A 27,101-nucleotide genomic window follows, 5' to 3' on the forward strand; every position below is an offset into this window, starting at 1 on the left:
AATGTGGTCTTGACATCGTTCCCTTCCATTTTGCTTTTCCTAGAGGAAATTGCTTTAAGAGCAAGTGATGGTCCCCAACTGCCTCCTCGGGTCTTGGCCCAGGAAGTCATTTGTTTGGACAGTAGCAGTGGCAGTGAGGATGAAAAAAGCAGTCGAGATGGTAAGATGAAACCAGGTGCCTCCCTTTCTCCCGACCTGGTGTTCATGCTGAGATTGACTGTACTTTGAAAAGAGTCCAGTCCTTCCTCATTCAGTTTGGGATGTGGCTTTGACTGATTTCCCTGTGTCTCACTGGTAAATGTAAGTTTTTTGCTTGTCTTAACTTGAGCTGAAAGAGAGAAATAGTAAAAGTCAACATTTTAATAAGTGATGAGAAGTTCTAACTTTAAGTTTCTGTAGTCTTCTGCTCTGACTGTGTGCAGTAAATTATCTTCACTCCCTGGATTTTTGGTTTTGCTTTTTTTGCTGTCTCAGAGGTGATAGAACTGAGCTCTGGAGAGGAGGACACTCTGCACATTGTGGACAGCAGTGAGTCTGTCAGTGAAGACGATGAGGAAGAAGAGAAGGGTGGCACCCATGTCAATGATGTCTTAAACCAGCGTGATGCCCTTGGGCGGGTCCTTGTCAACCTAAACCACCCTCCAGAGGAGGAAAATGTCTTCCTTGCCCCACAGTTGGCACGGGCTGTGAAACCTCATCAGGTACAGCAAACCTTGACTGTGTCTCCTTTTCCATTTTGTTTCCTTGTTGTGAACATTGCCTGCTGGTGGTTATTAGCATCACAGCCTGTGAAGTACTTGTTTGGTACCAAGAGCAGCTTGTTCAGCTATTGGAAAGACCTGCTACTTCCTTCTAGCAGTTGATGCTTCAGGATTCCTAATGAATAGGAAGGGATGGGGAAAGGGAAGAGACAAGCTTCAGGTTTGCCCTACCCTGTAGAAAGCACTGGATCTCTTGACCTAATAATTTGAGCCTCTTTCTGTGGGATCCCATGACTGAGGTGCTCTCTGGCGAGCAGTGCTTTGATTAGGAAGGTCTGTATCTAGAAGAGATGTGAGAGTCAGAAGATGGAGGGACTTTCTGATAGGAGGGAGTAGAGTAGTTTGTGTTGATCCAGACCCTGAAACCAGGACTGGTGAGTAAAAGTTCCATGAAGACAGACATTGACTCAGTTTACAATTAAGAACTTTTTTTTTTTTTTTTTTCTGAGACAGGGTCTTGCTCTCTTGCTCAGGCTGGAGTGCAGTGGCACAATGTCTGCTCATTGCAGCCTTGACCTCCCTGGCTTAAGTGATCCTCCCTCCTCAGCCTCCCAGGTAGCCGGGACTATAGGCCTATACCACCACACCCAGCTAATTTTTTTTTTTTTTGTAGAGATGAGGTTTCACCATGTTGCTCAAGCTCATCTTGAACTCCTGAGCTCAAGTGATCCACCCGCCTCAGCCTCCCCAAGTGCCGGGATAGCAGGCGTAAGCCATTGTGCCTGGCTGAGAACTTTTTGTTTTTGAGACAGACTCTTTCACTGTTGCCCAGGCTGGAGTGCAGTGATCATGACTCCCTGCAGCCTTCACTTCCTGGGCTCAGGTGATCCTCCAACTCAGCCTGAATAACTGGGACTATAGCCTCATGCCACCATGCCCAGCTAATTTTTAATTTTTTTGTAGAGACGAGGTCTCACTGTGTTGCCTAGTCTGTTTTTGAACTCCTGAGCTCAAGTGATCCTCCTGCCTTGGCCTCCCAAAGCATTAGGATTACAGGCATGAGCCACCGTGCCTGACCTAGCTAACTGTATTTTTGTACCCATTAACCAGCATCTCTTCCTCCCCCTGCTCTCCCTTCCCAGCCTCTGGTAATTACCATTCTATTTTCTACTTCCATGAGATTGACTTTTTTAGCTCTCCCACATGAGTGAGAATGTGTGATATTTGTCTTTCTGTGCCTGGCCGGTTTCATTTAACATAATGACCTCCAGTTCCATCCATGTTGCTGCAAATAACAGGATTTCATTTTTCATGGCTGAATAATATTCCATTGTGCATAGGCACCACATTTTCTTTATCCTTTCTTCCACTGATGGACTCTTGGGTTGATTACATATTTTGGCTATTGTGCATAACTCAGCTTAAAAACTCTGCTGCTGTTGTTGTTTTTGAGATGAAGTCTCGCTCTGTAGCCCAGGCTGGAGTGCAGTGGCACAATATTGGCTCATTGCAATATCTGCCTCCCAGGCTCAATGATTCTCCTGCCTCAGCTTCCCAAGTAGCTGGGATTACAGTTGTGCACCACTGTAGCCGGCTAATCGTTTGTATTTTTAGTAGAGACGGGGTTTCATCATGTTTGCCTGGATGGTCTTAAACCCCCAACCTCAGGTAATCTGCACACCGTGGCCTCCCAAAGCTCTAGGATTACAGACATGAGCCATTGAGCCCAGCCTTAAGAACTCTTTAACAGGCCAGGCGTGGTGGCTCACACCTGTAATCCCAGCACTTTGGGAGGCTGAGGCGGGCAGATCACCAGGGCAGGAGATTGAGACCATCCTGGCCAACATGGTGAAACCCCGTCTCTACTAAAAATACAAAAATTCGGTGGGCATGGTGGTGCGTACCTGTAGTCCCAGCTACTCTGGAGGCTGAGGCAGGAGAATCGCTTGAACCTGGGAGATGGGAGGTTGCAGTGAGCTGAGATCGCACCATTGCACTCCAGCCTGGGCGACAGAGCGCAACTCCATCTCAAAAAAAAAAGAACTCTTAGCAATAAGGACTACTCCTGTGTGGCTGGGCGCAGTGGCTCATGCCTGTAATCCTAGCACTTTGAGAGACCGAGGGGAAGCAGGTCACCTGAGGTCAGGAGTTCAAGACCAGCCTGGCCAACATGATGAAACCCTGTCTCCACTGAAAATACAAAAATTAGCTGGGCATGGTGGCACATGCATGTAGTTCCAGTTACTCTGGAGGCTGAGCCAGGAGAATCGCTTGAACCCGGGAGGCAGAGGTTGCAGTGAGCCGAGATAGTACCACTGCACTCCAGCTTGGATGACAGAGCGAGACTCCGTCTCAAAAACAAAAACAAAAACGAAAAAACTACTCCTATGGAATGGGCTGCCTTAAGAGGGTGAGCTTCCCAACGCTGAGGGAAACCAGACTGACTGAAAGATCCCGTCAGGAATTTGACACTACTGATTCATGCATTACATGGGGCATTACGCTGTACTAGTGAATGCTTTTCTGTTTTTTCCAAGAGGACTGTCACCAGCAAATAGACCAGTCAAGGTACAGGGAATCTTCTATGGCCATCCACACCTGCTATCTATTATAATGCCTTCTCATTTACTTAATTCTTACTAATTACAAAGTGAGTAAAAACTGGAGCCTTCATCTTTTTGAGCCCCTCTGACATTTGTCTTTGTCCCTTGTCAGATTGGCGGAATCCGGTTCCTTTACGATAACTTGGTGGAATCCCTGGAGAGGTTTAAGACCAGCAGTGGCTTTGGCTGTATTCTGGCCCACAGCATGGGTCTGGGGAAAACTTTGCAAGTGATCTCTTTCGTCGATGTCCTCTTCCGCCACACGCCAGCCAAAACAGTCCTTGCCATTGTGCCGGTAAGAGTTTTTGGGAAGGCACCACTTAAGTCACTCCTCTGAAGAGCTCTGCGTTAATGCCTTTATTGGGCACCAAAAGGCTTGATGAACTCAGCTCTGAGTTTGTTCCATAAAACTCTCTTTTTGGACTTGGCTTTCTAATAGGTTAATACTCTTCAGAATTGGCTGGCAGAGTTCAACATGTGGCTTCCACCTCCTGAAGCCCTCCCGGCTGACAACAAGCCTGAAGAAGTCCAGCCTCGGTTCTTTAAAGTTCACATCTTGAATGATGAGCACAAGTAGGTGGCCTGCCCTTTCCTCTCTGCCCCTTTCCTTTTAGACTTCTGTCTGGGATCTGATGTTAAGGCAGTCTCTTTGAGTATGTAGCCCGTGCATCCAGATTTGTTTTGGTTTCTTGATGTGTCACTTTCTCTGTTCTTGCTACTCATTTTTTTCTTTTTTTTTTTTTTGAGGCGGAGTCTCGCTCTGTCGCCCGGACTGGAGTGCAGTGGCCGGATCTCAGCTCACTGCAAGCTCCGCCTCCCGGGTTTACACCATTCTCCTGCCTCAGCCTCCCGAGTAGCTGGGACTACAGGCGCCCGCCACCTCACCCGGCTAGTTTTTTTTTGTATCTTTAGTAGAGACGGAGTTTCACCGTGTTAGCCAGGATGGTCTCGATCTCCTGACCTCGTGATCCGCCCGCCTCGGCCTCCCAAAGTGCTGGGATTACAGGCTTGAGCCACCGCGCCCGGCCTCATTTTTTTCTTTACCTAGCTTTTCAGGAAAGCCAGAGTTAAGTAGCCTGAGAAATTTCCTATGTTCTGCTTTAGGAGGCTTTTATATCTTGAAAAATATGTGGGGATGGTCATATTTTCCCCATGCATATTGTAGTAAAATTCAACACGAAACAATGGATCTTTCCACTGTCAGATTTTTTTTTTTTTTTTTTTGAGACGGAGTCTTGCTCTGTCACCCAGGCTGGAGTGCAGTGGTACGATCTCAGTTCACTGCAACCTCCGCCTCCCGGGTTCAAGTGATTCTCCTGCCTCAGCCTCCCGAGTAGCTGGGTTTACAGGCGCCCACCACCATGCCCGGCTAATTTTTGTATTTTTAGTAGAGACAGGGTTTTGCCATGTTGGCCAGGCTGGTCTCGAACTCCTGACCTCAGGTGATCCACGCGCCTTGTCCTCCCAGAGTGTTGGGATTACAGCGTAAGCCATCGTACCTGGCCTCTACTGTCTAATTTTTTACTTATTACATTTCACTTTTCTTAAAAACCTAATCATTAGTCACTTCTTTTAAGCACTGGTCTGCAGTTGACCTTTAATGGTACAACTCCCAAAGCTTTGAAAGGTGTAAGTCTCGCTTTGTTTTAGATTTAAATAAAATTATCTATCTATGTATGCCATAAAGTCAACCTGATTTCCAAAAGTCTAAAGCTATTTCTTGGTCCAACAAACCAGCTCTATATGCTAACCTTTCCCCTCAGTGGTACGGATAATTGAGAAGGTAGACTTACACTGTATTTTTTGCAGAGGGTGCCTTTTGTGATGTTTGGACACACACATAAAAATGAGGAGATGATGAGTTGACCTCACAGGTGGTTGCTCTGCTTTCTTAGATTTCAGGACTTTTAGTCCACATGCAATCAATGAAATACAGTGAGGGCTCTGGTGTTTGGAAGTGGAGTGACTTACTGAGGGTCATCTGGTCTCTTCCCTTTCCTCTTTACTGTTTGTGGCTCTTTATTAACTTGAGCCCAGGCAAGTAAACTGCAGAATTTGCCCTTCCTTCTGTGACCTTGTATTTATCATGGGATTGAAATGCTCCTTCAAATGTTGAGTTGTAGTCATGCCTGAATATCCAAGGGGGTTGTCATTTTCTGTTGCCTTATGTAGTTGAATTGCTATGTTTCTTGTTGTTTAACAACCATCAATGATCCAGTTCATCCTGAGTGCAATTAGTTTCTCTGGGATGATGGGAGGTCCTTGGATGGTAGGCTAGCCCTGTGCTTGCTGCCACATGAAATCTTTGGTAATAAGAAGTTCTGAATGTACATCAACACAGCTTTGATTGTGAGCAATTCTTCCTTGGGAGCGGTGGAAACAATAATTCTTGAGATATAATTCACATCTCACACAGTTTTCTGTTTGCCTTGCAGGACGATGGCATCTCGTGCTAAAGTGATGGCTGATTGGGTGTCAGAGGGTGGGGTGCTGCTGATGGGGTACGAGATGTACAGACTTCTCACTCTGAAGAAATCATTTGCCACAGGCAGACCGAAGAAAACCAAGAAACGTTCTCACCCAGTCATCATTGATCTAGATGAGGAAGATCGGCAGCAGGAGTTTCGGAGAGGTGGGCAGCCTATCCCAGGAATACTCTTGTTGGTGTTTCACGAAAAAAGAAATCATGTCTACTAATAGCACCTAGTCAGATGTAAAGTGCATTATTAATGTGAATTGTTACCATGGATCAAAAATCCTGGTTCCCAAGTTGAGTAGGATGACTTCCAATGGCTCATAGAAGGTACTGCTTTCTCTGCCAGCTGTGCAGTTATGGTTAGGCCAGGCCACACACTGGCTTGGGGGAGATTCCTCTGTTCGTCTGTCCCTGTTTCTCTCACAGAACAGTTGGAATAGTAACCATTTCCTTTACCACTTTCTAGAGATGTTCTGAGAAAGCATGAAGAAAATATAAAGTGTTTAAATCACTAATATAAAGTAGTAATACTATTGTTTGTGAATTTATAAAAAAATGTATCCCAGTTGCTTTTAGTGAAAACCATTCCTGTCATAGTTCTAATTCTACTCCATCTTCTAAGGGGCCTTTGCTCATTTGGGAAAGAAAGTTTTTAAGGGCTCAGAGGCCATTGCACTTTATAAGTCTCTTCATCTATGAGATTATGTTTGTTTTAGGTTTGCTTCTATGATAGAGCTGGGATGAATTTGCCATTTAGCAATGACTGGAGAATAACTGCGGGAAGACCCTGTCCTTTAGCTAGCTCCTACCAGCCAGCCTTCAGATGGAGTCAAGACGCTGGCAATGGTGAGAGCACACTAAAGTGTCTGGATTATTCCCATTGGTTTCATCCAGATGCATTTTTAATCCTAGGCTGGCACTCTGTAAGGTCCCTCTCTCTGCTGCCCAGTTGGTCCAAGCCCTAGGAATGCAAGTCAGTTATACTTTTCACATAAAGAAAAACAAAGTAAGGAAAGGAACAGGGGAAAGGGATATTTATTGCAAGAGTCAACTGCCAGATTAGTGTCATACCAAGTCATACCAGTCATATCCAGGAGCTTGAATGGCTGGCACCCTCTTACCAAGGGGGGCTGACTCTTGCTTCCTGCTTCCTTCATTTCTTCTGTCTCCTCCAGGGTGCACCCCTGCTTCTCATATTATTGACTAAGAGCAGGCCCTGTCACCCTCTGACTCCGGATCCTCTTCCCTCCCTAGAGTTTGAGAAGGCTTTATGCCGCCCTGGTCCTGATGTAGTAATCTGTGATGAGGGACACCGCATCAAAAACTGCCAGGCCAGCACCTCACAGGCTCTGAAGAATATCCGCTCTCGCCGCCGGGTGGTGCTGACTGGGTACCCTCTGCAAAACAACCTCATTGAGTACTGGTGCATGGTGGACTTTGTGCGCCCAGACTTCCTTGGCACCCGGCAGGAGTTCAGCAACATGTTTGAACGCCCTATCCTGAACGGGCAATGTATTGACAGCACACCTCAGGACGTCCGCCTCATGCGGTACCGGAGCCATGTCTTGCACAGTCTTCTGGAGGGCTTTGTGCAGAGGTGAGCCATCCTCAGGGTCCTGCTTCCTGAATTTTCAGAGGGCCCTGTTGCCAAGGGCATGCCAAGCCTGTTATACAGGGTAGGGTGTTGGAGTAGGAGGGCCCCTTCCCTGGGGCAGTAGTAAAACTTTGCTTCCTGTGACAAGCTAGCAGATGGTGGATATCCACTGTTGCACTTCTCTGAAAGTCTGGCCTAGAAGTGCTTCTCTCAAAAGGTATCTTTAAAGGTACTGGAGACACCTCTCTTACTTGCTGAGAGAAGCAAGTAAAAGGTACAATTCTGCTGACTTACCTTAGGCTAGTCTAAAGCAGACCCCTCATTTTTCCTTGTTAACATGGCATATGGAGCGAAAGCTCAGAGAGGCAGCCCAAATTAAAGTAAGATTTAATTTGGGTTAAATCTCAGGTTTCCCTGTCTCTGTCATGCAGTCAGACATGACCTGGGACAGGTCACTCTGCCTTAGTGTTAGTTTTCATCCTTAAGGTGAGTTTCTTCTTGGTTGTTGAACCACTCTGCATTATTGCAAGGTTGCAGTGCATGTTGAGATCCTCAAGAGGGAGGTGTGGTAGGAGTGCAAAAGGCTCTGTTTTTATCTTGCTCTGACCCCTCCTGGCCACACTACCTTGCCATTTCTGATCTGTTTGCCTCCGTAGGAGAGGCCACACTGTGCTGAAGATTCATCTCCCTGCCAAGGAAGAAAATGTGATCCTTGTGCGGCTCTCCAAGATCCAGCGAGATTTGTACACGCAGTTCATGGATCGCTTCCGGGACTGTGGTAGCAGCGGTTGGCTGGGGCTGAACCCCCTTAAGGCATTCTGCGTGTGTTGCAAGGTGCATTGGGGCCTCAGGAAAGATTGAGATGGGTACTAAGGATACACATGGTCCCAAGGGAGTTACTCCTACTGAGAATCTTCAGTAAAGGAAGAATAAAGTGAGAAGGGGCCACTTCAGTTCACTGCACTGGAGGTTTGGGGGCTCCAAGGAGAGAGGTGCTGGTTGTGTACCACATAACTCCTGGGGGTGCCATTCACACAGTGTAATGTAAATGATGCTCCCTGCAGTGTGCAACTCAGCTGCACAACTTGTTATACCAAGGGGGATAATGGAAAAATACTGTGGGGCAGTGTTTTTGACTGCTAGCATAATCAGAATTCAAGAGATATATAGCTTAGACAAGTTATTAGGGATACCTTCCATTGGATTCCATACTAATCAGATTGAGATCACTTTCATTCTTTTGTTGAGGGACCTGTTTCGTTGACTTTGTACCTCTACCTCTGGCTACTCTTTAGCAGACCTGTTAGGTATTATTCTTAATTGACCACTGCTTTAATAAGTCAGCAGAAGGTATGTGTCTGGGGATAGGAGGGGTTTCCAAATATTTCTTTTATAGCCACAGTGCTGGGTCAAGGCCAGGAAACTAAGGCAAACATGGTCTATAATGATGCTTTGGTGTCACTGCATCCTTCCTTCTTCCTTTCCTCTCTTCTCCTGGGAGTTCTCAACTCTTGCTAGGAATACTCCCTGAAATGATATGTGATTGATCTACTATAAGTCAGATACATTTTTTTCTATAGTTTTATACAGTAGCAGACTGTAGCCACACTGTGAAACTGGAACATTCTTACTCTTATTTGAATAAGAATGTCAAAAAGGCTTGTGACAGCTTTTTTGATTATGTAGCAAACATACTTACTGGCATGGCTCCTGGTATGAATGCTCCCATTCATGTGTCATGGTGACCAGAACTGGTAATGAAAACAAATATGCAATTAGGCCGGGCGTGGTGGCTCAAGCCTGTAATCCCACCACTTTGGGAGGCCGAGACGGGCGGATCACGAGGTCAGGAGATCGAGACCATCCTGGCTAACGTGGTGAAACCCCGTCTCTACTAAAAAATACAAAAAACTAGCCGGGCGAGGTGGCGGACGCCTGTAGTCCCAGCTACTCCGAAGGCTGAGGCAGGAGAATGGCGTCAACCCTGGAGGCGGAGCTTGCAGTGAGCTGAGATCCGGCCACTGCGCTCCAGCCCAGGCCACAGAGCGAGACTCCGTCTCTAAAAAAAAAAAGAAAAGAAAACAAATATGCAGGCTCTTTGGCTGTGAAGGGCTCTGACTTTAATTTTTGGTGTGACAGTGTTTACTGTGGGACGTGTGTGTTTGAGCAAGTATGTGTTTCCAGACTTCCTGGGACACCCTTGGATTGTTCTTTGTCCTGTGTCCCCTCTCCCTTTCCTTGAACCTCAGATCTGGAATCACCCTGATGTGCTGTATGAAGCCCTTCAGAAGGAGAGCTTGGCCAATGAGCAGGACCTAGACGTGGAAGAACTTGGCTCTGCGGGGACCAGTGCCCGCTGTCCACCACAGGGAACAAAAGGCAAGGGAGAGGATAGCCCCTTGGCTTCCTCAATGGGAGAGGCAACCAATAGCAAGTTCCTACAGGGTGTTGGCTTCAACCCTTTCCAGGAGCGAGGCAACAACATCGTCACATATGAATGGGTAAGTCAAACAAATCCTTCAGGAACCATAAACTATTGCTGAGAAGGGGTGGTGCATGTCCTGCCTGGGGAAAGGGTGGGGATGCACGGCTAGGGTCTCTTTATGGAATTACAAAGGTGGCCAGTGAGCTGCTGCCTTGGAAGGAAAGAATTTTATTTCTAGTGATCTGACCTTGCACCTGCTCCAAGCTGCCTTGTTTCTCTCTTGCAGGCCAAGGACCTTCTGACTAATTACCAGACTGGAGTCTTAGAAAACTCTCCCAAGATGGTACTGCTTTTCCACCTGATTGAGGAAAGTGTGAAGCTTGGGGACAAGATCCTTGTGTTTAGGTAGGATGAGAAACTTCCAGTTGAGGCTGTGTGTCTATGGTAAAGAATGACAAAACCACCACAGAACAAGACCAAGGCCATCCCCCCACCCCCGACAACAAGTGCTTATTGTGAGGACTTTCTTGCATGTTGTCTGTCTCCTGGAGTTTCTTTCATTGCCCAATTTGATTTCTCCACAGAGAACAATTTAGAACCCTAGGTTAGCATTGGAGTCTAATCTTTCAAATTCTGGCCTGTTTTTGTTTACTTTGAGAGCTAAGGATAGTTTTTACATTTTTAAAGCGTTATAAAAAATATACAAAGAATATGCGGCAGAGACTCTTATGTGGCCAAGAAAGCCTAAAATATTTGCTATCTGTCCTTTTATGGAAAATGTTTGCTGACCCTTGGTTTAATCTTCTATCCCTCCCCAACCTTTTATTTTAGTTTTAAGCTTTGTCTATAAAGCCAAATAAGTGATGTAGTTTGCTCCAAGTTATATTCTCAATCTGGCTAGAGCTTTGAGTCTCATTAAGACTTGACTCCCGGCCGGGCGCGGTGGCTCAAGCCTGTAATCCCAGCACTTTGGGAGGCCGAGACGGGCGGATCACGAGGTCAGGAGATCGAGACCATCCTGGCTAACATGGTGAAACCCCGTCTCTACTAAAAAAATACAAAAATCGGGCCGGGCGCGGTGGCTCAAGCCTGTAATCCCAGCACTTTGGGAGGCCGAGACGGGTGGATCACGAGGTCAGGAGATCGAGACCATCCTGGCTAACACGGTGAAACCCCGTCTCTACTAAAAATACAAAAACTAGCCGGGCGAGATGGCGGGCGCCTGTAGTCCCAGCTACTGGGGAGGCTGAGGCAGGAGAATGGCGTAAACCCAGGAGGCGGAGCTTGCAGTGAGCTGAGATCCGGCCACTGCACTCCAGCCTGAGCGACAGAGCGAGACTCCACCTCAAAAAAAAAAAAAAAAATACAAAAATCTAGCCGGGCGAGGTGGCGGGCGTCTGTAGTCCCAGCTACTGCGGAGGCTGAGGCAGGAGAATGACGTAAACCCGGGAGGCGGAGCTTGCAGTGAGCTGAGATCCAGCCACTGCACTCCAGCCCGGGCGACAGAGCGAGACTCCGTCTCAAAAAAAAAAAAAAAAAAGACTTGACTCCCCAGGAAAATGAAGTTGATTGCTTCTCCTCCTTTATAATCTGACCAGATTATGCTCCAAGAAGAACCAAGTGGCAGGAGCCTGGCTCAGGAGCCTCAGAGTGAGGGCTTCCATATGTGACACACTTTGAGAGGACAGCAGTGATTCTAGCTTGGGGAGAGCCTAGTGTTGATTTTATGGATCACTTCTAAGGACACTGGCTCTCAAAATATCTTGGAAGCAGTTGAGTGATTTTGTCTCTCTAGTAAAACCCATAATCATATCTGATGTATATTCATGAAGTGGTAGTGTTTAATGCTAAATGCTATTTGTTACTCTGCATTGAGCTAAACCCCAGAAACTTTCAATTGTGGAAGTGAAGAATGAAGAGAGTATTTTTTCAGTGTGGTGGTAGTCATAAGTATGTGGATGACTCTGCTCCCATTATGTGCTAGGAAGGATACCCTTGGTTGTTCTTGGTAGAGTTACCTCTTTTTCTTTTTTCTTTTTTTTTTCTTGAGATGGAGTTTCACTCTTCTTGCCCAGGCTGGAGTGCAGTAGCGCGATCTTGGCTCACTGCATCTTCCACCTCCCAGGTTCAAGCGTTTCTCCTGCTTCAGCCTCCTAAGTAACTGGGACTACAGGCACGTGCCACCATGCCAGGCTAATTATTTTTAGATTTTTAGTAGAGATGGGGTTTTATCATGTTGGCCAGATTGGCCTCGAACTCTTGACCTCAGGTGTTCCACCCACCTTGGCCTCCCAAGTGCTGGGATTACAGGCGTGAGCCACTGTGCCGAACCGAGAGTTACCTCTTTTTTTTTTTCTTTTTTCTGAGACAGAGTTTCACTCTTGTTGCCCAGGCTGGAGTGCAATGACGTGATCCTGCACTGCAACGTCCACCTCCTGGGTTCAAGTGATTCTCCTGCCTCAGCCTCCCAAATAGCTAGGATTACAGGCATGTGCCACCACACCCAGCTAATTTTTGTATTTTTAGTAGAGATGGGGTTTTGCCATGTTGGCCAGGCTGGTCTTGAACTCCTGACCTCAAGTGATCCACCTGCCTTGGCCTCCCAAAGTGTTGAGATTGTAGGCTTGAGCCACCGTGCCCAGCCTAGAGTTACCTCTTACCAGTGCTAGGTTGTGGAGCTCCCATTGTCAGAAAGTTGTACAAGAGCATGAACCTGTTGGGAACAATGTTCCCTCGATTCTGGGAGCTATCTGAACAAAATGTTTTCCATTTCAGCCAGAGCCTTTCCACCTTGGCTCTCATCGAGGAATTCCTTGGAAAACGAGAAGTACCCTGTCCACCTGGTGCCGAGGGGCAAGGAGCACAGAAGTGGGTTCGAAACATTAGCTACTTCCGTGAGTTCATTGTTGCGTTGTTCTTGAAGCCTTGGCAAGGTCTGCTTAAGGGTTTCCTTTCCTTCTCTCTCTTTTCTTTTTCTCCACTCCATCAAATGCATAGGAATATTTGTGATTAGCCAAGGAGCAGGGGGATACTAAGAGCCAGCTGTTGCGTACAGGGTACCGTACTAGGGGCTGGGGGATCGAGAGAGATGGGAAAGTATAGAGAAATAGAAGGCATAGGCCTTCTCTTCATCTGAGATGTGACAATTCAAGAACAATTGAGTGCCCTAACTGGGGTTCTAAGGAGGATAGAATCGCTCTGGTGAGGATGATTGGCCAAGGCGTCTCAAAAATGGGGAGGATTTGAATATACAGGGCTATTGTTGCCTGAGGATCATTCCAGGCTGAAAGATCAGAGTGAACACAAGCCTAGATCATGCATTCTCTGTGGGGGAGATAATACTTTAAGGGGATGAACTTTTTTTTTTTTGAGCAGGGGGTGGAAATCTTAACTTTTAAAATGTGTAAGTCACAGATATACATACAGTACATAAACAGATATACAGTATATCTGTGGTATTAAATTTCATGGAGGACATAGTGTCATTGGGGAAAAAAAATCATTCCTTAGTGGGGTGGTAATGAAAAAAAAGTTGAGAAATACAGACCTCAGCACTGCTGACATTTGGGCCAGATAATTCTTTGTTTTAAGGGGCTGTCCTGTATATTATAGGACATTTAATAGCATCCCTGGTTTCTACTCACTAGATGGCAGTAGTATCTCTCAGTCTTGACAACCAAAAATATCTCCAGACATTGCCAAATATCCCGTGGGGAGTGGGAGTGTGGAGAAATCGCCCTCATTCCACTGTCCTAATGGAAGGATTTAGAGAGCTGGAGGTTCAGGGAGTAGCAGGAAGACCCCCAGCACAAGGTGTGGCTCAGAGCTTGCCCTATAACTCAGTGGTGAGCTGTGCTTGGAAACTGTTGGAACTCAGGTTGGAAAGGTAGGTTGGGTCCTGACATAGAACCCCAGTACCAAGCAATTAAACTGTTGCTTCCTACAACAGTAGTAATTCAGTTAGTTTTCCATGTGGTATTTCATGCCCTTAATTTTGCTGTTTACTCAAGATGATAAGTGTTGCCCTTACTATTTATGTTTCTTAACTGAAGTTTTTTTTTTGGAGACAAAGTCTCACTCTGTTGCCAGGCTGGAGTGCAGTGGCGCGATCTCAGCTCATTGCAGCCTCCGTCTCCCAGATTCAAGCGATTCTCCTGCCTCAGCCTCCCAAGTACTGGGACTACAGGCACAGGCCACCACGCCCAGCTAATTTTTGTATTTTTAGTAGAGACAGGGTTTCACCATGTTGGCCAGGATGGTTTCAATCTCTTGACCTTGTGATCTGCGCACCTTGGCCTCCCAAAGTGCTGGGATTACAGGTGTGAGCCACTGCACCCGGCCCTAAAGGCTATTTTTTCTCCCTCTTTTGAGCTTCCCGCCTTTCATTCATGTGTTTCATCCTACTGTTCCAGATGTATTTCCTTTATGTCTCCTTACAGCAAGTTCTTAGCCTCAGGAGCTTGTTAAAAATGCAGATTCCTAGTGGAGGAACATAATCCATATCAAAACACAAACTCTTAGTCCTTCTGCACTCACCACGACTCACAAGACTGAGGCAGAGAGGTCACCTTGAGCCAGTATTTTCCAAATTCCCTAGGTGATTACTATACACTCTGAAGTCTAGGATTCTTGGCTTTAGAATTGACCTAAGAACTAAAGGGGAGAAATGTAGTTTATAATCCATGGTGCACCTGAGAATCACCTGGGGATATTTTCAAATTATAGATGCCTGGGCCTTACCTACTATAGGCCCATGATATGTCCAAGGGGTGAGATCTGAGCATTGTTGTGTTTCTGTTTGTTTTGCTCTTTAAAACATTGCCCAGTGATTTTGCTGTATATCCTTGCTCTAATATATCCACTTCTTATGGTTTTCCTTCCTCCTAGGGCTAGATGGTAGCACCCCTGCCTTTGAGAGGGAGCGGCTCATTAATCAGTTCAATGATCCCAGCAACCTCACCACCTGGCTGTTCCTTCTTTCTACAAGGTGAGTGGATCCCAAGAGGCGAGGTCAAAGGAATCTGTACAGGCTGTTGGCCACCTGGCTGCTACCCTAAAACTCCAAGTTCCCTCAGAAGAGATCAGCTTAGGTTTGTAATTGTTTTTGGGGTCAGAGAGGGGACTTCAAAAGGAAATTATGTTAGCAGGGCAGTCATGATAGTATCATAAAATTTTTTGAGACCTTCATTAACCTTCATTAATGGTTGTGGCTCATGCCTGTAACCCCAGCACTTTGGGAGGCCAAGGTGGGAGGATTGATTGAACCCAGGGGTTCAAGACCACCCTGGGCAACATACTAAGACCTTGTCTCTACAAAAAATCAAACAATTAGCTGAGTGTGGTGGCATGCACCTGTGGTCCCAGCTGCTTGGGAGGCAGAGGCAGGAGGATGGCTTGAATCTGAGAGGTTGAAGCTGCAGTGAGCTCTGATTGAGTCACTACACTCCAGCCTGAGCAACAGAGTGAGACCCCGTCTCATTTTTGAAAAAAACAAACAGCAGCAACAAAAAATACACAAGGGTTTTAATTGGCTTTTCTCTCAGGAGTGTTATGAGGCTTAGATGATGTGGTGAATGTGAAAGTGCTTTAAAAAGGAGAAAGTGCAAGGTAACTGTAAAAGGCTGATGGCATTGTCTCATGCCAAGCAGCTTGAAGGCTGTGCCGCCTTCTGCCATCATAATGCCCTTGGCAGGCTGTGAGCCAGTCATTCTCCTAAGCTGTTAGACTAAAAATAGTGGAAACATCTGTGTGCAGAAGTTTCCCCTCACCAGAGAACATCACTCCGAGGCCAGGATGTGGGGGCCTTACTTGGTACAGAGAAGAGGAGAGTAAGTTTTCTTTCTGAGCTGGTAGACACTTTCATGTTGGATTTCAGGGCACAATTTTCAGTGCTTGAGGAATGTACTGTTTATCAGCAGGACAGCAAAATCCTTGAGTATGTTGTGCTTAGGGCTTAGGACAGAGTAATATTGGGGTAGAAGTCACAGAAGGCAAAACTGATTTGAAAACCTTTTTTAAGACTAAAGACTCTGTGATTGTTGGCTTGTCTTTTAAAGGGCCGGATGCTTGGGTGTGAATCTGATTGGTGCCAACCGAGTGGTGGTGTTTGATGCTTCCTGGAACCCTTGCCATGACGCCCAGGCAGTATGTCGGGTATACCGTTATGGCCAGAAAAAGCCCTGTTACATCTATCGCCTTGTGGCTGATTACACTCTAGAAAAGAAGATCTATGACCGTCAGATTTCCAAGCAGGGCATGTCAGGTGGGCCATCTTCCAGACTTCAGAGAGGCACATCTATACAGCCTTTTAATATCAAGGGTGGGAGAGGAGGAGCAGGATATGGGAACACAGGCAGGCTTCGAGAAAGCCATCATTTCCTCCTATCTCATTCTGATTCAAATTGCTTAAAAGGTAATTGACCTCAACTTGTTGAAGGTGAGTTTAATGATAACAACCAAGCTCGTTATACAAGTTCTCCCTTTATATGATGTTTCCAGTGTCACCAGAACCTCAGACCTAGTCTTTGACTTTCAGATATGGGATGACTTTTCATTATTAGTGACAGTTATGCTACCTCTCTCTGTTGACCTTTACAGTTTTTAATGCGGTGTGCTGACTTTCTCCATGTTTTTATCCTTCTAGATCGGGTGGTGGATGATCTAAATCCAATGCTGAACTTTACCCGGAAAGAGGTGGAAAACCTACTGCACTTTGTTGAGAAGGAGCCAGCTCCCCAAGTTTCCTTGAACATAAAGGGGATCAAGGAGTCAGTCCTGCAACTGGCCTGTCTGAAGTACCCTCACCTCATCACCAAGGTAAGAACTTGGTATGCATGCAGTCCCCGGAGTGGGAGTCTCTCTGTCAAGGGAGGCTTGTCTTGTAAGCTTGTTTTCTTCATCCAAGGTGATGTTTCATGCAGGTGACTTGGACTCAAGGGCTTCTTTTTCTTGCCCCACTCAGTCCCCATCCCTTTCCCCAACCACTTACCCCCTCCCCTAATCTGGTCCTGGGAGTGCTAAGGTTAGCCATGTATAATAATTTGACCAGTGTGAGTCTTCTTAGCAGAAAGAGAGGGGAAATTTCTAAAAATGTAGTTTGTTAATTATCTGAACTCCCCCATTCTTTTGATAGGGAAGGCAGGCTTTGATGTCTAAAGCTGGTACTAGGTTAGAGCTATAAATTACACTCTTGACAGAAAGACAGTAAACCAGCCTGTGTATCTATGAGCAGTCTCTTCACTAGTGCTGGAGACAGCCAGCTCTTTTCTTGGTCTTAAAGTAAGGCTCATTATCCATCAGCCATGTTGATAACTAAATCAACATCCTCCTGTGTCCCCAGGAGCCTTTTGAGCATGAGTCATTGCTCCTGAACCGAAAGGATCACAAGCTAACCAAGGCTGAGAAAAAAGCAGCAAAGAAAAGCTATGAGGAAGACAAACGCACATCAGTCCCCTATACCCGCCCATCGTATGCGCAGTATTACCCTGCCAGTGATCAGAGCCTGACCAGCATCCCCGCCTTCAGCCAGAGAAACTGGTGAGTTGATGCTTCCTGGAACCCTTGCCATGATGCCCAGGCGGTATGTTGGGTATACCATTATGGCCAGAAAGGGCAGGATCTCCTGCTGGGCCGGGCACAAACACCTTTCAACTTGTTCATATTTTAAACAAAAGCAGAGCCTACAACTTGTTCCTTGACTGCTGTGAATTGACAGGCTCTGCTCTAGGGTAGGTGTGAAAGTAGTTCAGCAGCCCTGGTGTTTTGAATGGTTCTGGTTTTGACTGCCCTAGCTGGAAAAGTGAGCTGCTGGTCCATGACCCAGGAGAGTCCTTCTGGACACCTGGGTAGGAGTCGGGGATAAAACTTCCCCAAAAGAGGCCCAGCCATTCTACACAGGTGCATCTTACCCCTAGCACCTTAGTTCTAGGCCTCACTTAGCAGTGATGTTCAAGGATGAAGGATCTGTTCTCTCGGATTACAGTCAGGGAATCCTGCTGCTCCTAAGGGGATTTCATTCTATGTCTGTGCCATGATCTGGAACCAAAAAATCTCTTTTTTGAGTACAACATCTAGACTTGTTCAGAATATTAACAGAATAGAAGCCAACTGCTAAGCAGAGAGAGAGGCTCCTTGTAAGATATTACAGAACAGTTATTAATTTTTTTTTTTTTAAATTTCAAGACAGTGCCTCACAGCTCTCACCCTCCACTTACTGATCAGATCTGCTACCTGATTCAGTAGTTTGCATTTTTTTTTTTTTTTTTTTTTTGAGACGGAGTCTCGCTGTGTCGCCCAGGCTGGAGTGCAGTGGCGCGATCTCGGCTCACTGCAAGCTCCGCCTCCCGGGTTCCCGCCATTCTCCCGCCTCAGCCTCCGAGTAGCTGGGACTACAGGCACCTGCATTTTTAATTATTTGATTATCTTGAATTAAAAATAATTATTTTATTTGATGGGAGCAGATTTAAATTTTCTTTCTTTTTTTGCGACAGGGTGTTACTCTGTTGCCTAGGCTGGAGTGCAGGGGTGCAATCACAGCTCCCTGCAGCCTCGACCTGCTGGGCTCAAGTGATCCTCACACCTCAGCCTCCCAAGTAGCTGGGACTACAGGTGTGCATCACCATGCCTGACTAATTAAAAAAATTTTTTTGGCTGGGCACAGTGGCTTACGCCTGTAATCTCAGCACTTTGGGAGGCTGAGGCGGGCAGATCACCTGAGGTCAGGAGTTCAAGATCAGCTTGACCAACACGGAGAAACCCCCATCTCTACTAAAAATACAAAAATTAGCTGGGTGTGGTGCCATGTGCCTGTAATCCCAGCTACTTGGGAGGCTGAGGCAGGAGAATTGCTTGAACCTGGGAGGCAGAGGTTGTGGTGAGCCAAGATCGTGCCATTGCACTTTGGCCTGGGCAACAAGAGCGAAACTCTGTCTCAAAAAAAAAAAAAAAATTTTTTTTTTCTTTTAGTCGAGATGAGGTCTCACTGTGTTGCCCAGACTGGTCTTGAACTCCTGGGCTCAAGTGATCCTTTCATATCAGCCTCCCAAAATGTCATAATTACAGGCGTGAGCCACCATGCCCAGCCTAAAATTTTTTTTCCTTGTTAAGATTCTCATGTTAAAAACAAACAAGCTGCAGCTCCCAGCATGATCGATGCAGAAGACAGGTGATTTCTGCATTTCCAACTGAGGTACCTGGTTCGTCTCATTGGAACTGGTTAGACAGTGGGTGCAGCCCACAGAGGGTGAGCCGAAGCAGGGCAGGGCATCGCGTCACCTGGGAAGCACAAGGGGTCTGGGGATTTCCCTTTCCTAGCCAAGGGAAGCCGTGACGGACTGTACCTGGAAAATTGGCACACTGCTACCCAGATACTGCGCTTTTCCAATGGTCTTGGCAAACGGCACACCAGGAGATTATATCCCATGCCTGGCTCAGTGGGTCCCACGTCCCCGGAGCCTTGCTCACTGCTGGTGCAGCACTCCAAGATTGAACTGCAAGGCGGCAGCCTGGCCTGGGGAGGGGTGTCCACCATTGCTGAGGCTTGAATGGGTAAACAAAGCAGTCTGGAAGCTCCAACTGGGTGGAGCCCACCACAGCTCAACCAGGCTTGCCTGCCTCTGTAGATTCCACCTCTGGGGGCAGGGCATAGCTGAATAAAAGGCAGCAGAAACTTCTGCAGACTTCAATGTCCCTGTCAGACAGCTCTGAAGAGAGCAATGGTTCTCCCAGCACAATGTTTGAGCTCTGAGAACGGACAGTCTGCCTCCTCAAGAGGGTCCCTGACCCCCGTGTAGCCTAACTGGGAGACACTTCCCAGTAGGGGCTGACTGACACCTCATACAGCCAGGTGCCCCTTTGAGACGAAGCCTCCAGAGGAAGGTTCAGGCAGCAATATTTGCTGTTCTGCAGCCTCCGCTGGTGATACCGAGGCACACAGGGTCTGGAGTGGACCTCCAGCAAACTCTGACAGACCTGCAGCTGAGGGACCTGACTGTTAGAAGGAAAACTAACAAACAGAAAGGAATAGCATCAACATCAACAAAAAGGTCATCTACACCAAAACCCCATCCGTACGTCACCAGCATCAAAGACTAAAGGTAGATAAAACCACAAAGATGGGAAGAAACCAGAGCAGAAAAGCTGAAAATTGTAAAAACCAGAGCACCTCTTCTCCAAAGGATCACAGCTCCTTGCCAGCAACAGAACAAAGCTGGACAGAGAATGACTTTGACAAATTGACAGAAGTAGGCTTCTGAAGGTCGGTAATAACAAACTTCTCTGAGGTAAAGGAGGATGTTCAAATGCATTGCAAGGAAGCTGAAAACCTCGAAAAAAGATGAGACAAATGGCTAACTAGAATAAACAGTGTAGAGAAGACCTTAAATGACCTGATGGAGCTGAAAACCATGACATGAGAACTATGTGATGCATGCACAAGCTTCAGTAGCCGATTTGATCAACTGGAAGAAAGGGTATCAGTGATTGAAGATCAAATGAGTGAAATGAAGCGAGAAAAGTTTAGAGAAAAAAGAGTAAAAAGAAACGAACAAAGCCTCCAAGAAATATGGGACTATGTGAAAAGACCAAATCTATGCTTGATTGGTGTACCTGAAAGTGGCAGGGAGAATGGAACCAAATTGGAAAACACTCTTCAGGATATTATCCAGGAGAACTTCCCCAACCTAGCAAGGCAGGCCAACATTCAAATTCAGGAAATACAGAGAACACCATAAAGATACTCTTCGAGAAGAGCAACCCCAAGACACATAATTGTCAGATTCACCAAGGTTGAAAGGAAGGAAAAAATGTTAAGGGCAGCCCGAGAGAAAGGGTGGGTTACCCACAAAGGGAAGCCCGTCAGACTAACGGTGGATCTCTGGGCAGAAACTCCAGTAATTGGAGACCAGCCTTGGCAATATAGTGGGACCCAATCTCAAAAGAGAAAGTCACTCTCTTTCAGAACTTTCAGACTTTATTTCTGTCATTTGCCAAGATAGTATTGCTCAGGAATGGTCTCTTCTCTTTTCCTCTACCAGCGTCCCCCTCTTCCCCCCACCTTTTTTGGGCTTTTCTGTGTAACATCAGGAGTGGACTAAATCTGAGCCCAGTGAGAGAAAAGCCACATGGAGAGAAGATGTGACAAATGGTCCAGGCTGGCTATAAGGAGATGTCAGCTTTGTTTCTGGCTTAGTTCTGGCCCTATGGGGGCACCAGCTTCTCACAGCATTTGATGAGTTCATGATCCTGCTGAGTTTTTTTTTTTTTTGTCCACATGGGTACATGTGAGGAACACTTCTTACCCAAATTCTTAGTCTTAGCCCCTGCAGGGTATGAGGCTTGGGCTGGGTTTCTGTTACATTGATACCTGACCAGGGCCTCTAACTCCTGCCAAACCATCCTAGGAAGACATTGGGGAAACAGGCCAGATAGCACAGGTCTGGGGCCCATCTGGGAAGTTGGAGGTCCACAGGGACAAGGGGCTGACCAAAGGAGCCTTTAAAAACCTAAGAGCAATGTGATTGAGGAGTCATGCAGACCAGCTCCAACAGCAGAGTGGTATAAAAGTGTTATTTTATCTTTTGATAAAATTGGCACTTTTGACTGAAAGGTGCCAATCTTCAGTCAGATGAGGAAGAATGTATCAGTCCAAGGGTTTCCACACCCCCTCCCCCCTGCCCCAGGCCCAAAGACAAAAGATGCAGACTGAAGAAAGCTTGTAGACAGGGACTTTTCAAAAATCTTAAATCAGTAGAAGCCTGGCTTTTGTACACATTGCTTTGGCAGCTGCTGCTTGTGTTGTTGTCATGACTGGAGGGGCACTTTGAGGGTTGGTCCAGGCTGGAGCTAGGATGAACTCAATGAAAAGTAATGCAGAAGAGAGAGAGAGGTGTCTGTATTACTTATTGAGACTCACGGTTTCAGAGAGAAAGTAAAGATGTTTAAAGTTGGGACAGACTTTTTTAGGATCACCTAAACATGTGTCATTACATGGCCCATTTTCCATGGGTGAGTGGGGAAAATTCTGCCCATCTCAACTTAACATACGCTGTGGTCAGGAGAACTTTTCCTGCCTTATTGCATCTTGACAGCTTCCTGACTTCCCTTTAGGGACTAACTCCTGGTGTAGATAGTCCAGGTTCTAGAGGAGCAAATACTGTCTTGCGTGTCCAGAAAATATTATTCCACCAACATCTGATTATCCTTAGACTTTGACAGATTTTATCCTTCTGCCTCTTTTGCTGCAATTGAGTCCTGCCTTCTAGTCTCCTTTTGAATTAACCAGACCCTGCAGATTCTTCTGATCCTTCTCTGAGCAGCAACTGATGGTGTAGAATGGGGCAGCCTAGAGAGGCTCTGTAGCCTTTGGAGAAAGGTAAGAGTTGTTCTGCCAAACTCTTTTAGTGTCCTTGTCTTTCTCTTACAGGCAGCCAACTTTGAAGGGTGATGAAAAACCTGTGGCCAGTGTTCGTCCTGTACAGTCCACCCCCATCCCCATGATGCCCCGGCATGTCCCACTGGGAGGCAGCGTAAGCGCTGCCTCCAGCACAAATCCATCCATGAACTTTCCGATCAACTACTTGCAGCGTGCAGGAGTCCTTGTGCAGAAGGTGGTCACCACGACAGGTGGGAACTCCTAGGTTCTGTGGCAGAGCTGCTGTCCCTTTTAAAATTACTTTGTTCATTTAGGAAGTATCTATTAAACGCCTTTTGTATTTTTGACCTTACTACACTTGGCACTGTTGGTAAAAAATAGGGAAGACAACAGTCCCTGGTCTTGAGGAATTTGGATTCTAGTGAAATATCTTAAGAATAACAACACAGAACTGGGTTTTCTTGGATTTGGTGGGTGAGATAGACTCTGAGTGCTGCATGAATTGTGGAAATGTCACTGGAACACAGGGTCGGTCTCAGGTTCTTATAGAGCTGTGAATATGCTGAGCCCTGCCTGATTGTAGAGCCGTCTGGGTTTAAAAGACAGCTGTCAACCTTTGTACATAATTAGAAGATCTGAATTGTCACTTGCTTCTACCTTTGCGAGTCTGATGTAAATTGAGCATGGTGGGCCAGTCAGCAGTGGTGGGAGGTAGCCAACCCATCCACTCTTGTTTTGTAATTCAGTATGATTAGGATGGAAAACATTTTGTGATCCTGTTTTTTATCTTGTTATTTAGAAATATTTGTAATATATAAATTATTATTATTATTATTTTTTGAAGATGGAGTCTTGCTCTGTTGCTCAGGCTGGAGTACACAATCTTGGCTCACTGCACTCCCAGGCTCAAGCGATTCTTCTGCCTCAGCTTCCCGAGTTGCTGGGATTACAGGCATGCACCACCATGCCAGTGAACTTTTTTGTATTTTGGTAGAGATGGGGTTTCACCATATTGCCCAGGGTGGTTTCAAACTCCTGAGCTCAGGCAGTTCACCCGCCGTGGCCTCTCAAAGTGCTGTGATTACAGTTGTGAGCCACTGCACCCGGCCAATATATACATTTTAATGAAAAGATCTTAACTGATTTTTCTAAGTAAAAAATTTGAAACAAATGAAAAAGAGAGCCCCTTGTAATCCTATTATCTACTAATTCTTGAAAATACTGTTTCCCAGGTGTGGGTAATGCCAGCAAGGAAGAAGATTAGGCCATTTTTGGAGCCTAAAGTGATGTGGAGCAGATACATGCAAATAGTTTAGGGAGGAGGAAAAAAATACATAGAAACAACCATCTAAACTAAAACATTTTTCACACCAGAAACTATGAATTTCTATTTAAATCAAGGGAAATTGATTACAAAGATAATCAGCTCAAATTTCTGGCGAGGTTCCTGTTTTCATAGTATTCTTTGTTTAGATAATTGTGAAAGATCCTGCTTGCTTTACCTTCCTTGGTTTTGGACTTATGCCCCACTGAGAGACTGTAGGGAAACCAATGAAGAACTGGGGTAGATGTGGGACTTTGCAGTTTTCCCCCCTTCCTTCAGTCAGGCCCCGTGCAATCTAAATTTAAGATCTGTGTTTTTCCTAGATATTGTTATTCCTGGACTGAACAGCTCCACAGATGTACAGGCAAGAATTAATGCTGGTGAGAGCATCCACATCATCCGTGGGACAAAAGGTAAGAGCCTGACCAAGGACCTGTCCCCTGCCTTTGGTTGAATGTGCTGGGCTGGGAAGAAGAATATATATGTGTGACTTGAGCTAGACAGGGCATAGGAATCATCCCATTAGGATGTCACATTTAGGAACTGAATGAGAAAATAGCATTTGTAGGAGCTTAGGGGAGTTGAGTTGAGAAATTAGGTTCCCTACATTTCTCTATCTTGCTGTCTTTTTTTTTTTTTTTTTTTTTTTTTTGCGACGGAGTCTCGCTCTGTTGCCAGGCTGGAGTGCAGTGGCGCGATCTTGGCTCACTGCAACCTCCACCTCCCAGATTCAAGCGATTCTTCAGCCTCAGCCTCCCAAGTAGCTGGGACTACAGGCACATGCCACCACGCCCAGCTAATTTTTGTACTTTTTTTTTTTTTTGAGACGGAGTCTCGCTCTCGCCCGGGCTGGAGTGCAGTGGCCGGATCTCAGCTCACTGCAAGCTCTGCCTCCCGGGTTTACGCCATTCTCCTGCCTCAGCCTCCGGAGTAGCTGGGACTACAGGCGCCCGCCACCTTGCCCGGCTAGTTTTTTGTATTTTTTAGTAGAGACGGGGTTTCACCGTGTTAGCCAGGATGATCTCGATCTCCTGACCTCGTGATCCGCCCGTCTCGGCCTCCCAAAGTGCTGGGATTACAGGCTTGAGCCACCGCGCCCGGCCTTTTTTTTTTTAAGTAGAGACGGGGTTTCATTATGTTGGCCAGGATGGTCTCGATTTCTTGACCTCATGATCCGCCCACCTTGGCTTCCCAAAGTGCCAGGATTACAGGCGTGAGCCACCATACCCGGCCCTTACTGTCATTTTTATGAGAATCTTGGGATGGGACAAAGACACAAGGAGACCAAAATTGGAGGGAAAGAGTGGTGGAATGGGTTATAAGCCTACATATATTTACCCACTTGCTTGGAGCAGGGTGGGAGTCCCCTGATAGGAAATGTATTATGTGGATGAATTACACATGGGTTGCATGATAGAATTTTTGCATGTGGTAATTTGAAAAGTCCACATCTGCCTCTGTCTTCCTTACAGAGGGGCATGAGATTGGTGGAATAAAAAAGCTGGGCTAAACAGTGTTGAGACACAATCTAAGCCTGTTTATCCCCCTCTTTTCTGCACCCACATCTTCTAACCAAGCCTGTTTTACATATTAGCCTTTAAGCCCCATGATTGTGTGAGCCTCTTTAAGACTTTTTGTTCAGTAAAGAGATTTTGCCCTAGCTTCTATTGGATTAGAATACCTTTGAGGTTAGGGAAAAAGTGCCATGAAATACCCGGACTCACAGAAAACACCATTCCCAGCCTCCTTACTGGATTCTTCCTAGTCTAGATCCCAGCCCCCTTTACTGCTCTCTTCCTAGTGTATAGCAGGAGTCACCAAACTCTATGCCCCATGGGCCAAATCTAGCCTGCTACCTGTTGTAATATCTGCAAGATAAGAATGGGTTTTACATTTTCAATTGGTTGAAAAAAAAATCAAAAGAGTAATATTTTGTGACATGTGAAATTATATGAATTTCACATTTCTGTGTCCATAAAGATTTATTGGAGAACAGTCATGCCAAGCTGTTTTTGTGTTACAGCAGCAGAATTGAGGAGTTACAACAGAGACTTTATGGCTGATAAAGGTCTTATAAAAACTATCGGGCTCTTGTTTTTGTTTTGTTTTGTTTTGTTTTTTGAGACGGAGTCTCGCTCTGTCATCAAGGCTGGAGTGCAGTGGCGTGATCTCGGCTCACTGCAAGCTCTGCCTCCCAGGTTCATGCCATTCTCCTGCCTCAACCTTCCAAGTAGCTGGGACTACAGGCACCCACCACCACGCCCAGCTAATTTTTTGTATTTTTAGTAGAGACCAGGTTTCACCATGTTAGCCAGGATGGTCTCAATCTCCTGACCTCGTGATCCTCCTGCCTCGGCCTCCCAAAGTGCTGGGATTACAGGCATGAGCCACCATGCCTGGCCCAAAAACTATCTGGCTCTTATAAAAAAGTTTGCCAACTCCTGGCCTAAAGGTAGCACTGACATTCAAGGAGGTTGATCAAATGACATACCCAAGGCTGAAGAGAAGATAGATTAGTGCCTTGTGGGAATAGAATGCAGGTCTTTCTTGAATTATTCCTACTAGGGGAGAGAGGATATTGAAGCAATAAGGTTCCTTCCTTCCAGATCAAGAGGAGGACCTGGGCCAGAGTGCCTGGGAACATAGGATGCCAACTTACTCTCTTTTGTAGTACCTTATTTATTTCTCCATTGCATTGAACCCTTCCTGATATTTTGTGGTGTAAGTCTCTGTCTCCCTCTCTAGAGACTAAGCTCCATGAGACAGGGCCTTTTTCTGCCTTGTGCATTCTAGTGTCTAGAACAGTGCCTGGCACATGGTAGTCATGTAATCAATGTTTGTGAAATAAATGAATAATTATGAGTCCATAGCTCAGTCACCCCACTCCTTATTTCAGGGATCTTGGGAGATGGTATAGCTAATTGCATAGCTATTTACAAGCCCATGGCGCATAGCCTGGAGTTTCCCAGGATTGGCTGTATTAAATGTCTGCTTCTAACTGTCTTCCTCATATCTATTCTTAGGGACATACATCCGTACCAGTGATGGACGGATCTTTGCTGTCCGGGCAACTGGCAAACCAAAGGTTCCTGAAGATGGTCGGATGGCTGCCTCAGGTGTGATGGCTTCTACTTTCCATTTTACTTTTCAAACATTCGTTTGCTTTATTTTGGTTAGGTATTAACTTATTATGTGAACAGATAATATGTATGTGGTTCACAATTCAGAATGTACACAAAGAGGTAAAGTGAAAAGTAAGTTTTTTTTTTTTTTTTTTTTGAGATGGAGTTTCGCTCTGTTGCCCAGGCTGGAATGCAATGGTGCAATCTCGGCTCACTGCAACCTCCGCCTCCCATGTTCAAGTGATTCTTCTGCTGCAGCCTCCTGAGTAGCTGCGATTACAGGAGCGTGCCACCACGCCCAGCTAATTTTTGTATTTTTAGTAGAGGTGGGATTTCCCCATGTTAATCAGGCTGGTCTCGAACTCCTGACCCCGTGATCCGCCTGCCTCGGCCTCTCAAAGTGCTGGGATTACAGGCGTGAGCCACCATGCCGGGCCATAAGTTTTTCCTCCACCATGGTCGCAGCCATCCATTGCTCCTCCTTAT

At 46.1% G+C, this 27,101-nt stretch overlaps 1 protein-coding gene across 8 annotated transcripts in view; it reads left to right on the forward strand.

The window, feature by feature from the left end:
• The window catches only part of RAD54L2 (RAD54 like 2), a 135,716-nt gene that overhangs the window by 100,963 nt on the left and 7,652 nt on the right, over positions 1 to 27,101 (forward strand). For 7 of the 8 annotated variants that reach the window (XM_033209014.1, XM_033208998.1, XM_033208988.1 and 4 more), the window contains 17 exons: positions 44 to 160; positions 475 to 701; positions 3,417 to 3,599; positions 3,744 to 3,877; positions 5,740 to 5,936; positions 7,035 to 7,377; positions 8,031 to 8,208; positions 9,624 to 9,875; positions 10,086 to 10,204; positions 12,575 to 12,693; positions 14,687 to 14,786; positions 15,856 to 16,061; positions 16,443 to 16,615; positions 17,139 to 17,335; positions 22,221 to 22,420; positions 23,817 to 23,906; positions 26,517 to 26,609. In XM_033209014.1, the coding sequence (XP_033064905.1) occupies positions 44 to 160; positions 475 to 701; positions 3,417 to 3,599; positions 3,744 to 3,877; positions 5,740 to 5,936; positions 7,035 to 7,377; positions 8,031 to 8,208; positions 9,624 to 9,875; positions 10,086 to 10,204; positions 12,575 to 12,693; positions 14,687 to 14,786; positions 15,856 to 16,061; positions 16,443 to 16,615; positions 17,139 to 17,335; positions 22,221 to 22,420; positions 23,817 to 23,906; positions 26,517 to 26,609 (2,928 nt within the window). The remainder of the gene's footprint in view (positions 1 to 43; positions 161 to 474; positions 702 to 3,416; positions 3,600 to 3,743; positions 3,878 to 5,739; positions 5,937 to 7,034; positions 7,378 to 8,030; positions 8,209 to 9,623; positions 9,876 to 10,085; positions 10,205 to 12,574; positions 12,694 to 14,686; positions 14,787 to 15,855; positions 16,062 to 16,442; positions 16,616 to 17,138; positions 17,336 to 22,220; positions 22,421 to 23,816; positions 23,907 to 26,516; positions 26,610 to 27,101) is intronic. The other variant, XM_033209035.1, reaches the window with a different exon arrangement.

This window comes from Trachypithecus francoisi, unplaced genomic scaffold (genome assembly GCF_009764315.1).
Source record: "Trachypithecus francoisi isolate TF-2019V2 unplaced genomic scaffold, Tfra_2.0 Lachesis_group0, whole genome shotgun sequence".
NCBI lineage: Eukaryota > Metazoa > Chordata > Mammalia > Primates > Cercopithecidae > Trachypithecus > Trachypithecus francoisi.